At 40.8% G+C, this 15,175-nt stretch overlaps 1 protein-coding gene across 1 annotated transcript; it reads left to right on the top strand.

The window, feature by feature from the left end:
* Window positions 1-14,857: 14,857 nt before the first annotated feature.
* On the top strand, window positions 14,858-15,175 carry LOC123781600 (large ribosomal subunit protein uL16-like). The gene has a single exon (XM_087855401.1). It carries the CDS (start codon window positions 14,873-14,875, stop codon window positions 15,173-15,175), a length of 303 nt encoding a protein of 100 aa, XP_087711527.1. The 5' UTR covers window positions 14,858-14,872.

The raw sequence follows: 15,175 nt of genomic DNA, 5'->3' as shown, positions 1-15,175 counted from the left end.
GGGTGACTCGGTCAATTAAGCATCTGCCTTCGGCTCAGGTCATGGTCCCAGGATCCTGTGATCGAGTTCAGCATCAGGCTCCTTGCTCAGCGGGGAGCCTGCTTTTCCCTCTGCCTGCTGCTACCCCTGCTTGTTTCTCTCTTTCTCTCTGACAAATAAATAAATAAAATCTTTTTTTTAAACGAATTTGTTTTTTAAAAAAAAAGAAAATATAATTTGAAAAAATAACTGCCTAGGTAGGGGAAAAAAAGAAGCTGCTGCTGCCATTGGCTAGTTGAGGTAGAGATGAGGATGATTCATTACTCCCCCCGCCCCCTGAAGTAACTTGTGAAAATCCAGAATTTCTATTGGCTTTTATAGGTTTGTCAGTACACAATTAAGTTTCAGCTTAATTAACAAAGGGTAAAATATGTGAAGTTGGTTGATTTGTTATCTTACCATGCATCATAGATCATAGATCTTCCAACATCGCAAGCATATGGATAGGATTAGAGACAGAAACAGTGCTGAACATGTTATCCAGTTGTGTCCCCAAGGATTTTGGACCTCAAAGTTTGGACTTTTAAGGAACTGCCATTTAAATCAGTGGCTTAAGATTGTCAAAAGAGTTATCTGTCTAGGATTTAACATGTTCTTTAAATAATAGACTGGTCAGCCATGGTGTGAAACTCCTTTTTTAATCAAAAATAATTTCTTTTTTTTTTTTTTTTAGATTTTATTTCTTTATTTGAGAGAGAGAACATGAGCAGGGAGAAGGGGCAGAGGGAGAGGGAGAAGCAGACACCCCGTTGAGCAAGGAGCCAGACACGGGGCTCGATCCCAGGACCCCAAGATCTGGACCTGAGCAGAAGGCAGACACTTAACTGACTGAGCTGCCCAGGCACCCCCAAAAACAATTTCAAATATATCACTGGAAAGGCTTAAAAAATTATGAGAGAGCTTGCACCTCCCCAGCCTAACAGGGTCTGACTCAGCTAAACGATAGATTAAAGAAAAAGGACAAAGTCCCACATTACTGGTGTGATTGTAACTCTGGAAAGTGTGCCCTCCAGGCAAGGCGGAGATCATGCTTCTGGATTGTATACCCAAGGCTGTACTTCTTACACCTGTCCTGTGGGACTTCCTCCTCAGCACCAGTCTCCTGGTAGTCAGTGTCCCTTTCAAGAGGACTGCTAGGATAGTTGACCCGGGGAGCCACAGAAAGCAACCCTGTCATGACAGGCTAAATCCAAACCCTGCCAAATGGTTATATGTATGGCTTACCCACTCCTGATCAGCTTGTTAGTGAAGCCAGTACCAGCAAGACCTTCTCACCACCATGGACAGCTCCCAGTTGTGCCTCTCATACTTACACATTCTCAAGCTTAGGTCAGAGGCCAGTCCCTGTGTGTTTCCAAACACAAAAGTCAAGCTCTGTGAATGACTCTGTGAGACAATCTCTTTGCTTGACTGGGATCGACAAAGTGGCAACCCTTTCTTCCAGCAGAGTGTGAGACTGGTGTGTGGGATGGGGAAGGCTTGCGCAGCCGACCACCCACTCTCTTTAGAGAAATTTGATCACCTTGCTTGATCATTCTCTTTGACCCAGATACACTTCAGTGGGTGATAAACTACTAATAGCAAAATCTGTTTCATAATCTCTTAGCATGCTTTACACAGGGCATCCTGTTCATAGTTTCGGGGGCCTCTAATAAAACTCCAAGGAAAAAGAAAAAGAAAAATCAGATTTGCGTCTGATTACAATGTATTTAGTGTTATACCTTTAAACTTGCCACCTGAAAATGTTCTCACAAAATCTGTCACACATTCCAGACAAGTTTAAATTCCTTTTGATTTCATGTATGCAAATGAGTACATAGAATTAACATTAAAAATGCATACATAGAACAATTCTGACACCAGGTCTGATGGGTGGGGTTTTTCCTCACACCAAGCAATTCTCTGAACACCACCTGGTTGTCCTATAATTCAACTCAATTCTGACACCATCTACCCAGATGTAGCATGTGATTCCACAAGTTAAGGACTCAGTCCCATAAGTCTGCCCCTCTTGCTAATGTCAATCACAAATCCAGGTTGTTACTTATGCTTCTGACCAACTGGCTACAAATAAGATAATAATAAATATCTATGTGACGTTGAGCAAGTTTCTCAATTTTTCTTTTTTTAACATTTAAATTCAATTCATTAACATATAATGTATTATTTGTTTCAGGGGTACAAGTCTGTGATAAGTTACTAAATTTTTCTAAGCCCTAGTTTACTCATGTGTATAATGGGTGTAATGTCAGCCCACTGGGGATAATGTCAGCACAATGGGGTTAATGTCACCAAGGAGTGTATTAAATCCAAACTCTATTAACTATGATGCTGGTGGCTACTAATGACTAAATATGATAATATTATTAATATGATAATTATTTCAAACGTACCTTTGAATTATTTCCCAGAGATCAGAGAGGAAGTTTAGAGTTTCCAAATTTGTCTGAGAGAATTCACAGACAATAAAAGTCATTTAATTCCTATAGTCGTTACAGTGTGAGATTGGGTGGACTTCTGGAGCATTGTTTCTTCAAGCCAATGACCTGTGTGAACTCAGTTCTATCACTATAACCAATTCCTTCTGGATAGTTCCAATTCTTGATGCCTTTTCTTCATAGAATAAACATTTTTTTTCTTTTATCGTATCTTGAGTTTCAGATTTTCTCAGAAATATAGACCTAAAGGTATCTTCCTAATTATTTAAACATAGCGTCTTGTGTCAGATACTTTCTCTTAATGTTTTATGATATGCTCTGTTGTGGGGAGGTTTAAAAATACAGAATTCCAATCCTTACTCCAGATTTACTGAATAAGAATCTCTAAATTCAGACACTCAACACCAGTGTCTTCATCTTTTGACACCAATTCATGTTGTGGAGAAGTCCAGAATTATCATGAATTTAATGCCTTTTAAAAATTAATTTAAATTTAATTTATATATTTTTTCCCATCAAAGATGTATAACTAATTCTGCCCATTTTCTTGAATTTTAAGAATTCACCAGAATAGGGCTGCCTGGCTGGTGCAGTCAGTAGAGCATATGACTCTTGCTCTCAGGGTCATGAGTTTGAGCCCCAGGTTGAGTGTAGAGATTACCTAAAAATTAATTAATTAATCAATCAATCAATTTTAAAAAATAATTCACCAGAATATATATCGGTATAGATTATATACCATTTTTTAAAAAAATGCACTGTAGTAGCAAATAACATAAACAAGAGCAAAAAAGTCTCATGATTTCACATGAATTTTATCATCTCATTGTCCCAAGTATAAAACTTTTGGGGTGCCTGGGTGGCTCAGTTGGTTAAGTGACTGCCTTTGTTTTTGGTGTTTTTTTTTAATAGATTTTATTTATTAATTTGACAGAAAGAGACAGCGAGAGAGGGAACACAAGCAAGGGGAGTGTGAGAGGGAGAAGCAGGCCTCCCACTGAATAGGGAGCCCAATGTGGGGTTCGATCCCAGAATGCTGGGATCACGACCTGAACTGAAGGCAGACTCCTAACGGCTGAGCCACCCAGGCGCCCCAAGTGACTGCCTTTCGCTCAGGTCATGATCTCGGGGTCCTGAGATTGAGCCCCACATCTGTCTCCCTGCTCTGTGGGAAGTGTGCTTCTCTCTCCCCCTCTGTTATTCTCCGTTTGTGCTCTCTCTCTCTCAAATAAATAAATAAAATCTTTAAAAGAAAAAGTGTAAAACTTTCAAATGTCTTTCCACTGTCAATAATCTACACATCAGACACTCACTATCCTTCCTTGTCTGAAACTTCTTCCATAAGTACTGTAATCCCAACACTATTTTTTTCTTTTCATTTGCTCAAGAAAAGAGAGGATGACATTAATTTCCAACGTTTACTTAACCTGGGCAGAGCATACCAAACAGTTCACACTTACTATTTTTTAAATATATCAAACAGGTATAGATCCTTTACGAGAGCAAGATTTATACCTACCAAGAACTGTGCGATGATATAATCATCATTCTCAACACCTGTCTGTGATTTAATCAAAAGCGGATAGATGAGTGGAAGGCTGTGGTCTCACTCTTGATTGCATATTGGGATCACCTGAGGTACTTTACCATCTACTAACGCCTGAGCCCTGCCCTACCCTGCAGAGGTTCTGATTAAATTGCTCTAAGGTGTAGCCCAGGCTCTCCCTGGTGATTCTCATGTACATCAAGGGTTGAGAACCACTGGTGTAAAGATGGTTTGTTGCTATAGGTAGGGTGTCTAGGGTGGATTTGAAGGAGTGTCTGTTACTTGTGGTTACCTAGAAAGTCACTAGATAATTTGCACTAATGTTCACTAGATAATTTATACAATGGCTGCATCTCCAATCAATACACTTTAATAAGCATCTGAGATAGAGATCAAATCATAAAGACAATTTCCATACCACACAAAACAACTTAATTATATCCTTTGTTTGCTGGGAAACTACTTAGCTAAAGAAAAATCAAATCTTAGATATTATTTTCATTCCTTCCCTTAAAAATTCTCCAAGAATTGGATAAGTGGGTATGCTGGATGGCCTAAATGTGTAGTCTATCTTTTTATTTATTTTTATTATACTAGTGGTCCTGCACATTACAGAAATTTTAATAACTAGAAACAAGGAAAACAATAAAAATTAAAAGAATCACTTCCAGGGGTGCCTGGGTGGCTCAGTCGTTAAGCGTCTGCCTTCGGCTCAGGGTGTGATCCCAGCGTTCTGGGATCGAGCCCCACATCGGGCTCCCTGCTCAGGGGGAAGCCTGCTTCTTCCTCTCCCACTCCCCCTGCTTGTGTTCCCTCTCTCGCTGGCTGTCTCTTGCTCTGTCAAACTAATTAATTAATTAGTTAATTAATTATTAAAAATGACTTCCATTCACATCTACCAGAAAAAAAAACCATTTTAACATTTTGGCACATATTCTAGATTGCTCGTACACATATTTGCCATCTACGTAGTTGGTGGTCAATAAACATTTATATTAATATAAATTTTTTATAAAATTGCATCATACTGCAAATAATATTTTTCATACCTATATACATACATCCCATTATTTAAGATTTAGTTTCTTTGCATCTTGATTACACTGAACATCTTTCATATACCTACTGGAAATGCATTCATTTTTTAACTTGTATATATACTTTACCCACTCTATCACTAGCTGTTCATTTTGTGGCCCATTGACATCCAAGATACAGATGATGCCTACTTTAATTCTGGTCACCATTATCACTCTAATCTCTACTACCAGGGAATAGTTAGTCTCTAATTGTCCTTAATCCAATCTATTCTTTACTCCGTAATTTATCTCATCACTTACAACCCTTCAGTGGTGTTCAGTAGTCTTAAACATTTAGCACAAAATCCTTAGCCTGAGTTGGAAAAGCCTTCAGCCTCCTGACTGGCATGCAGATTAGAACACCTCTAATCAATTTTCCAATTCAAATTTTACCTGATCACAACCCAGATTAAAACTCCCCGTAGTTTTCATTTACCCTCAGACCCTAATCCGAAAACCCTAATGTCATCAAATACTGACTCAGATCTCACTTCTGGTCACTGCCTCACCAATAAATGTGCTTGGACACTTGGAGAGTAAACTGAAGGTAAAAGAACAAGTTGTGCTTTTATCCGGAGAAATAACTTTCTAGACAGAGGAAATAGCATAGTCAAAGTCCCTAAACTGGGACTGTGCTTGGCTTTTTTACTGAAAAGCCTGGCAACCAGAGGGAATGGAGTAAAGAGAGTGAAGGGAAGTGTTAGCAAAAATCCAAAAGATAGCAAGAGATCAAATCCTACAGGATTTTGGGGGCACCCAGGTGGCTCAGTTGGTTAAGGGTCTGCCTTCGGATCAGGGTGTGATCCCAGGGTCCTGGGATGGAGTCCCACATTGGGCTCCCTGCTCTGCTGGGAGCCTGCTTCTTCCTCCCCCTGCCTGTGTTCCTTCTCTCACTGGCTCTCTCTCTCTGTCAAGTAAATAAATAAAATCTTTAAAAAAGAAATCCTACAGGATTTTGAAAGCCATTGTAAAGTCTTTGGCTTTTACTCTGAAAAAAATAGATATTGTCAACTTTTGAGTAATGGAATTGTATTATCTAATTTAAAAGGGCTACTCTGCTATGTTGGAAGCAGACTATGGGGTGGGAAGGGCAAAGACAAAAGGAGAGAGTTATGAAATATATCTAATTTAGAGATAATGGTGGTTAAGAAGTGGTAGTATTCTGAGAATTTTGAAGGAAGAAAAGCAAGATTTTTCTGACAGATTGAGTTTGGACTATAAGAAAAGGAGAAGAGTCAAAGTTGCTACCAAGGTTTTTAACTCAATCAGCTGGATGAATGAAGTTGGCATTGCTCAGGTGTGGAGCACTGAGAGTGGATCAGGGTTCAGTGAAGGGATTGGGACTGAGTCTGGGAATTTTTTTTTAAGACTTAATTATTTGAGAGAGAGAGAACATGCAGGGGAGAGGGGCAGAGGGAGAGAGAGACCCAAGCAGACTCCACGCTCAGCACAGAACCCGAGCAGGGCTCATCTCATGAGTCTGAGATCACAACCTGAGCCGAAACCAAGAGTCAGATGCTTAACTGATTGCACCACCCAGGTATTCCTGAGTCTGGGAATTTTAAGCTTGACTTAAGTTACCTAGAGGACATCCAGGCAGAGATATTGAATTAGGAATTGGATATATGAGCCTAGAGATAAAAATCTGCAAGTAGTCACCATTTGAGTAGTATTAAATCCTTCAGATTGGATTACTGAGGCTAGGACCATGTATATATAGGAGAGAAGAGATCTAGGGATTTAGCCTTGAGAAACTGGACAGGACCAAGTCTGGGGAAAGGTGGGAGGAAAGAGAAGGAACAAAGAAAACCTTGTTCCTTTTATTTTAAAGTTTATTTATTTATAACCTCTAAACCCAATGCAGAGCTCTAACTCACCATCCTGAGACCAAGAGTCGCATGCTCTACTGAGTGAGCCAGTCAGTCAACCCAAAGAAAACTCCGAAGGAGCAGCCATTGATATAGAAGGAAACTCAGGAAAGGATGGTATCCTGAAACCAGGAGAAGAAAGCTTTTCAAGGTGGAGAAGATTCCTGACATTTCAAAAGCTTCTGATACTTCAAGTAAGATGGGGATTGGTGGGGTGGGGGCGCCAGGGTGACACAGTTGGTTAGGCATCTGACTCTTGGTTTAGGCTCAGGTCGTGGTCTCAGGGTTGTGAGATCAGACCCTGCTTCCAGCTCTGAGCTCAGCAGGAAGTCTGCTTGGCATTCTCTCCCTCTCCCTCTGCGCCTCCCACCTGTGTGCACGCTCTCTTTCTCTCTCTCTCTCTCTCTCAAATAAATAAATAAATCTTTAAAAAAAAGATGGAGGGGCGCCTGGGTGGCACAGCGGTTAAGCGTCTGCCTTCAGCTCAGGGCGTGATCCTGGCATTGTGGGATCGAGCCCCACATCAGGCTCCTCTGCTGTGAGCCTGCTTCTTCCTCTCCCACTCCCCCTGCTTGTGTTCCCTCTCTCGCCGGCTGTCTCTATCTCTGTTGAATAAATAAATAAAATCTTTAAAAATAAAATAAAATAAAATAAAATAAAATAAAATAAAATAAAATAAAATAAATAAAAAAAAGATGGAGATAGGGAATTGATCATTAACTTGTGACTTTGACAAGAGGAGTATCTGTGGAGGCTGGATGTGAAAGTCTGATTGGATTATTCAAGAGAGAAAGAGGAGGGGAAAATCACCAGCATGCAAACAGTAAATACAGAGAAATCTTTAAAAGAGTTTTGCTATGAAAGAAAATACAGACTTGGGGTAGAAGCAATAGAGGGATGTGTGATTCAAGAGAGATGTGTTTTTGTTTTTCTAACCTGATAATAATTACAGTATGTTTGAGATATAAATTATAAACCATAGAATTCACTCTTTTAAAATGTAAAAATTTTTAAAAATGTAAAATCCAATTTTTTAAAAATACATTCACAATGTGGTACAACCATCGCCACTATTTCATTCCAGAACATTTTCCGCACCTTTAAAAAGAACCCTATTAGGGGACGCGTGAGTGGCTCAGTTGGTTGAGCCTCTGTCCCTCAGTCTCTCTCTCTCTCTCAAATAAATAAATAGATCTTTAAAAAAAATAGTTTTCTTTTCTCGAAATATCTGTCTGGTGTTGACATCAGGGTGTGATAGTCTTATGTGCAACTTGCCTAGGCTAGAGACTCAGTTCCTCAAACACTAATATGGGTATTGAAGATATTTTTAAGGTATCTTTTAGTTGCAAGTAAAATCGTATCAGTTGACTTGAAGTAGGGGGATTATCCTAGAATGCCTCAGTAAGCTTAATTCAATCAATGAAGGCTCCAAGAGTAGAGCTGGGCTTCTCTGAAGAGAACAAATTCTGCTTGTGGAGAGCAGCTTCACCGGGTGCCCAAGAGTACCAGCCTTCCTTTTCTAAGGCTACCCTAAGGATTCGGACTTGCCTGGACAGTTCCCACAACCGTGTAAGCCAATTCCTTGCAATAAATTTCTTAATATATATCTCCTACTGGTTCTATTTCTCCAGTTGAACCCCCACTGATAACATGGGGTAATTAATACTGGCCTCAGAGAATCAGTTGGGACGTATTCCTTTCTCTTCTATTTTTTGGGAATAGTTTATGAAGTGTTTAGTTATTTAAATGTTGGTAGATTTCCCCCAGCGAAGCCATCTAACTATGTGAACATTTATAAGATTTTTTTTTCTGGGGCACCTGGGTGGCACAGTCGTTAAGCGTCTGCCTTTGGCTCAGGGCGTGATCCTGGTGCTCTGGGATCGAGCCCACATCAGGCTCCTCCGCTGGGAGCCTGCTTCTTCCTCTCCCACTCCCCCTGCTTGTGTTCCCTCTCTCGCTGGCTGTCTCTCTCTCTGTCAAATAAATAAATAAAATCTTTAAAAAAAAAAAAAAAGATTTGTTTTTCTGTCCAAGAAATTTGTTCTACTGTATGTGCTAATTTAAAGTGGTTCTTTGAGGGGCGCCTGGGTGGCACAGCGGTTAAGCGCCTGCCTTTGGCTCAGGGCGTGATCCTGGCGTTATGGGATCGAGCCCCACATCAGGCTCCTCTGCTGGGAGCCTGCTCTTCCTCTCCCACTCCCCCTGCTTGCGTTCCCTCTCTCGCTGGCTGTCTCTATCTCTGTCAAATAAATAAATAAAATCTTTAAAAAAAAAAAAAAGTGGTTCTTTGGGGTGCCTGGGTGGCACAGCGGTTAAGCGTCTGCCTTCGGCTCAGGGCGTGATCCTGGCGTTATGGGATCAAGCCCCACAGCAGGCTCCTCCGCTATGAGCCTGCTTCTTCCTCTCCCACTCTCCCTGCTTGTGTTCCCTCTCTCGCTGGCTGTATCTATCTCTGTCGAATAAATAAATAAAATCTTAAAAAAAAAAAAGATAAAGTGGTTCTTTTATTTCAAACATATCTGGGACATCCATCTTTCCATGTTAGTATTCATTGATGAACTTAATATCTTTTATTGCTGTCTTGTATTCCATAGTATAATACATGAAGTGTTGTTTTGTTGCTTTTTGTTTTTTGTTTTTTTAGCTTGGCGGATCTGAGGCTATTTTTTTGAAGGATTTCATTTATTTATTTGAGAGAGAGCAAGCATGAGGGGGGGGGGCAGCGGGCAGAGGGAGAGGGAGAAGCAGACTCCCCGCTGAGCAGGGAGCCCAACTCAGGGCTCAATCTTAGGACCCTGGGATCAGGACCTGAACCAAAGGCAGACGCTTAACCGGCTGAGCCATCCAAGCACCCCTGAGTTTAATTCCTAACTACAAATCTTACTAGCAGTGCAAGTTCAGTCTGCTTCTATCTATCTATCTATCTATCTATCTATCTATCTATCTATCTACCTATCTACCTATCTCTCTCTATGTCTCTATCTACCTACCTGTCCACCTATCCGAGGGCCTAGGATAGAACTGTGGAAAACAGCTGGAATTCCTGTGCTTGTGTTCTTTCAGTGATGCTCCCTGTTCTCCGACATCTGTCTAATCCACATCCCCCTGCATGTTTCACGTCTTCTGTTTTTGTTTTGTTTTCTCTGTTCTGTCTTCTCGTAGATAAACCTTGATTTTAGAATTTTATTGAGGAAAGTAAGTGGGAACAAAACAAAACACAAATCTCCATGATTTTATTCACCTAAACATAGTATTCCCTATTGCAGTCATTTGTAGTCAGGGATCCACAGTGAAAAGTAAGTTTTTTCTAATAGTTATGGACTTTATTTTTTTTTTAACATTTTATTTATTTATTTATTTGACACAGAGAAAGAGAGCACAAGCAGGGAGAGCTGCAGGCAGAGGGAGAGGGAGAAGCAGTCTCCCCACTAAGCAGGGGCTCGATCCCAGGACCCCGGGGTCATGACCTGAGCTGAAGGCAGCCGCTTCACCGACTGAGCCACCCGGGTAATCTCTAACCCCGATATGAGGCTGGAATTCACATCCCTGAGCTCAAGAGCTGCACACTCTATCAAGTGAGCCAGCCAGGTGCCCCAAATCTCTCAGTTTTTTAAAATATTGGCCATACATTCAAAATTGTGTTTAAAAAAGAAACACTTCCCAGGGCACCTGGCTGGTTCAGTCAGTACAGCATGTGACTGTTGATCTTGGGGTTGTAAGTTTGAGCCCCACATTGGATATACAGATTACTTTTTTTAAAAATTATATGTAATGTTTGAGGTAAGCAAAAACATGTTTGATATATATTTAATTTATAAGCAAATCAGTCACATGAATATGCAAGGACAAACCAACTCAAAAAACAATGTATTTATTTTATAACATATAAAATTATATTAATATATACTATGTATTAAATAACATAGTAATATAACATTACCAATATAAGTATAGGATTACCCATCCATTGCATCTACTTATCTGTATGCCTCCTCTATCCTGTCCTGTTTTTCCAACCATCTTCCTGAATTTTATCATTGACTTAGTTTTATAGTTTTTATCACATATTTATTCACCCTTCAATAATATTATTTGGTTTTTGAGCTTCTAAAGATTTTATTTGGGACATCTGGGTGGCTCAGTTGGTTAGGCATCTGCCTTTGGCTCGGGTCATGATCTCAGGGTCCTGGGATCAAGTCTGGCATTGGGCTTCCTGCTCAGCGGGGAGCCTGCTTCCCCCTCTCCCTCTGCCCCCCCAGCTTGTGCTGTCTCTCTCTCTCTCTCACTCTTTATATCTCAAATAAATAAATAAAATCTTTTTAAAAAATAAAGATTTTATTTATTTAGAGAGAAAGTACATAGGGGAAGGGGCAGAGAGGGAGGAAGAAAGAGAGAGACTCTTGAGCATACTCTGTGCTGAGTGAGGAGCCTTACGCGGGGCTCAGTGTCACAACCCTGAGATCATGACCTGAGCCAAAACCAAGAATCAGATGCCTAACTGACTGAGTCACCCAGCTGCCGTATCTTGGTTATTTTTAAATTACCAATTTGATTTCTTTAGTAGTATAAGTAGAGGGATCATTTGTAGTTTAAACCAGAGTACTTTTTTTTTTTTAAGATTTTATTTATTTATTTGACAGAGACAGACAGACAGCGAGAGAGGGAACACAAGCAGGGGGAGTGGGAGAGGAAGAAGCAGGCTCCCATCAGAGAAACCTGATGTGGGGCTTGACCCCAGAACGCTGGGATCACGCCCTGAGCCAAAGGCAGACACTTAACGACTGCGCCACCCAGGCACCCCTAAACCAGAGTACTTTAGAGTAAAAAGTAGTTTATTAATAATAATTATGGGGATGCCTGGCTGGCTCAGTCAATAGAACACGCAACTCTTGATCTCGGGGTCATAAGTTCAAGCACCACACTGAGTGTAAAGCTTATTTAAAATAATAATAATGATGATGATGATGATGATGATGATGATGTCAGTTTATGGGCATATGCCAGGACAATCCTGGGAAAACTGAAACATATGAACAAATTTCTAAAAAGTATGTATCTTACATACAAAACTCTCTCTCGAGGAAATAAAAAGCCTGAATAGTCCTTTAAGTAAGGTCACTTATAACTTAATTTTTCAAGGTAACTTATTTTTTTTTAAGATTTTATTTATTTATTTATTTATTTATTTATGTATTTATAGTACAAGCAGGGGGAGGGGCAAAGAGAGATGGAGGGGGAGAGCCTCAAGTGGACTCTGTGCTGAGCATGGAGCCAAATGTGGTCTCAATATGGGACTTGATCTCACAACCCTGTAATCATGACCTGAGCCAAAATGAAGAGGCGGACACTTAACTGACTGAGCCACCCAGGCACCCCAAGGTAACTTATTTTTGACTGACATCACAAGGAGACATATTAATTTCAATACACAACCCCTTTCCTTACTTAGTCTATATTTAAATCCAAATGTAAATTATTTTTAAACTGACCTTTTGGGGCATCTGGGTGCCTCAGTGTGTTGGGAGTCTGCCTTCAGCTCAGGTCATGATCTTGGGGTCCTGGGATCGAGCCCCATGTTGGACTCCCTGCTCCATGGGGATCCTGCTTCTCCCTCTCACTCTCATTCTTTCTTTCTCTCTCTCTCACTCACTCTCTCAAATAAATAAAATCTTTGATCTTTTTATAAAAATCTTCATTGATTTTGATAACCTTACTTTTTCTTTCCTCTCTCTTTTCCAACAATGTACAGCATTGCTCCTTTATGAAAATCAAATATATTCTCACACTGAAGAATGTTGACTATGACCTAAAAGTCAAATGTAGCTGCACTTTTATTTTATTCCGCCAATTTTGCTATACAGAAGGAACCAACTGTGCTTTGTGATCAAAATCCAGAGCGATCAAAGAGGAATCACAGTGAAGACGAAAGAAGGGGAAATAAAAAATGGAAAGAAAGAGGAGGAGAAGGAAAAGAAGTGGAAGGAGAAGAGACACTGGAAGAGGAACAGGAAAAGGAAGAGAAACTTGAAGAACAATGTCCCCAGAATAGTCAGCAAACCCCTCATGGACACTCTCTGGGCAACCTTTAAGTTAAACAAATGCCCCACAAGAGGAGAGAGCCAATTGCTTGCATTTGAATTTAACATGACAGCAAAACAGGTATGAAACATATTTCTTTACCAACAGAGTCACCTGTGTAGTACTATTACCCATATAAACCAATATCCTTATCCCTTGAGTCATCATCTGCCCCACCTCGTTTTTTTTTTTACAGATAAAGCAATGGTTTCGTAACAGGAGAAAGAAATACAATAAAGATATGTGCAAGCAGAAACATAAGAAAAGACTCAAGAGGTAAGAATGTTTTATATGTAGAACACTAAGTTGTAAGGAATTTAAAAAGGAACGTATAGGCTTTTAGAGACAGATTGTGTACCATAGTTCTTGGATATCCCATAAACTTTTCACATTCCACCGTTTCCATTTGGCTCTGGCTGCAGGGTTGAACACGGAGCATCGTGAGAGGTCAGATTGCTGTCAGACATGGCCCGTGGACATGGACATGAACGTGGTTACATTGAACCAGAACTTCCAGATTATAAACACGGCAAGAGAGAAGGAAAACCATTAGAATCTGCCCAGGAGAAGCTGGCTGCACAAGGCCTAAGGGATCCATGGGGCCGCCATGAAGCCTGGAGACACATGGGTGGTTTTGCAAATAGTGTTTCTTTGGTGCATTATTAAAAACAATTCAAATAGGGATTTGCTGCATTTGTGGTAGCTGTAGGGGCTGATAGTAGGATTTTATGAAGTGAGAATACACGTTACAAAAAACAAACAAAAAAACAAAACAAACACACAACTTTTCCTGTTCTAGCCAGTGACACAAATAACCGGAGACTGCCCTGTTTGATATTCTGCTCAACACACAAACTACATGTGCATACACAGGCATGACGCCATTCCCCATGTGGTCATACTACCAAATACACTACTACAGCCCTTGGATGTCTATTGATTGCAGTATGGAATTAACAATTAGGTCTTCTTTTGTTCCTAAGATGCTGAATATTTAGGACGCTTGTCTTTTCTATGTTATCTATTGGCAGAACCTCATGTGACTGGAAAAAATGAAGAACATCAACATTTTTAAATGTAGACTATATATAGAATTTTATATATTATTTATGTATATTTATATATAATTGTTTGTGTATTATCTCACTCGATCAGCACTCCATACCATAAGTGAGGAAACTGAACTGCTGGGAAATAATATGATTTGGGGGGTGCCTGGGTGGTTCAGTTGGTTAAGCAGCTGCCTTCAGCTCAGGTCACGATCCCAGGGTCCTGGGATCAGGCCCCAGGTCGGGCTCCCTGCTCAACGGGGAGTCTGCTTCTCCCTCTGCCCCTCACCCTGCTCTCTTGTGCTCTCTCACTCTCTCTGTCAAATAAATAAATAAATAAATAAAATCTTCAGAAATATGTTGATTTTATCAATTGGTATCAGTTCTTCTCTTTTCCTTCCTGCCACTGAAGATCCTGGTGTCTCCCTGGGCCGCTGCCCCACCAGGTGTTAGCAGTATTGTAAGAACACGTCGTATCCAAAGCCTCCCTTCTGCACAGGTGCCCTTGATGCCAAGATCCGCACCTTTGACCCGGGACAGAAGGCGGCGAAAGTGGATGAGTTCCCATCATGCGGCTACACAGTGTCAGATGAGGATGAGGATGAGCAGCCTTCCTCTGAAGCCACGGAAGCGGCCCGAGTTTCTTCACCAGCAAGTACACAGTGAAAAGCTGTGGCAAAGATGCTTTTCATATCCAAGTGTGGCTCCACCCCTTCCCAGCATCCATACCAACAAGATGTTGTCTTGTGCTGGGGCTGACAGGTTCCAGACAGGTATGCAGGGTGCCTTTGGGAAGCCCCAGGGCACAGTGGCCAGGGTCCACATTGGCCAAGTCATCACACCCATCTGTAGGAAGCTGCAGAACAAGGAGCATGTGATTGAGGCCCTACACAGGTCCAAGTTCAAGTTCCCTGGCCGCCAGAAGATCCACATTTCCAAGAAGTGGCCCTTTACTAAGTTTAATGCGGATGAATTTGAAGACATCGTGGCTGAAAAACGGCTCATCCTAGATGTCTGTGAGGTCAAATACATCCCTAATCATGGCTCTCTGGACAAATGGCAGGCTCCGTTTTCATGA

The sequence above is a fragment of the Ursus americanus genome, chromosome 25 (assembly GCF_024610735.1).
Source record: "Ursus americanus isolate L20-20 chromosome 25, mUrsAme1.1.p, whole genome shotgun sequence".
Lineage (NCBI taxonomy): Eukaryota > Metazoa > Chordata > Mammalia > Carnivora > Ursidae > Ursus > Ursus americanus.
The sequence above is the reverse complement of the archived record's forward strand: the minus strand, read 5'-3'. Positions and strand labels throughout refer to the sequence as shown.

Coding starts and splice junctions, on each gene's coding strand:
- LOC123781600 (XM_087855401.1), top strand. CDS start 14,873: ATGCAGGGTGCCTTTGGGAAGCCCCAGGGCACAGTGGCCAGGGTCCAC.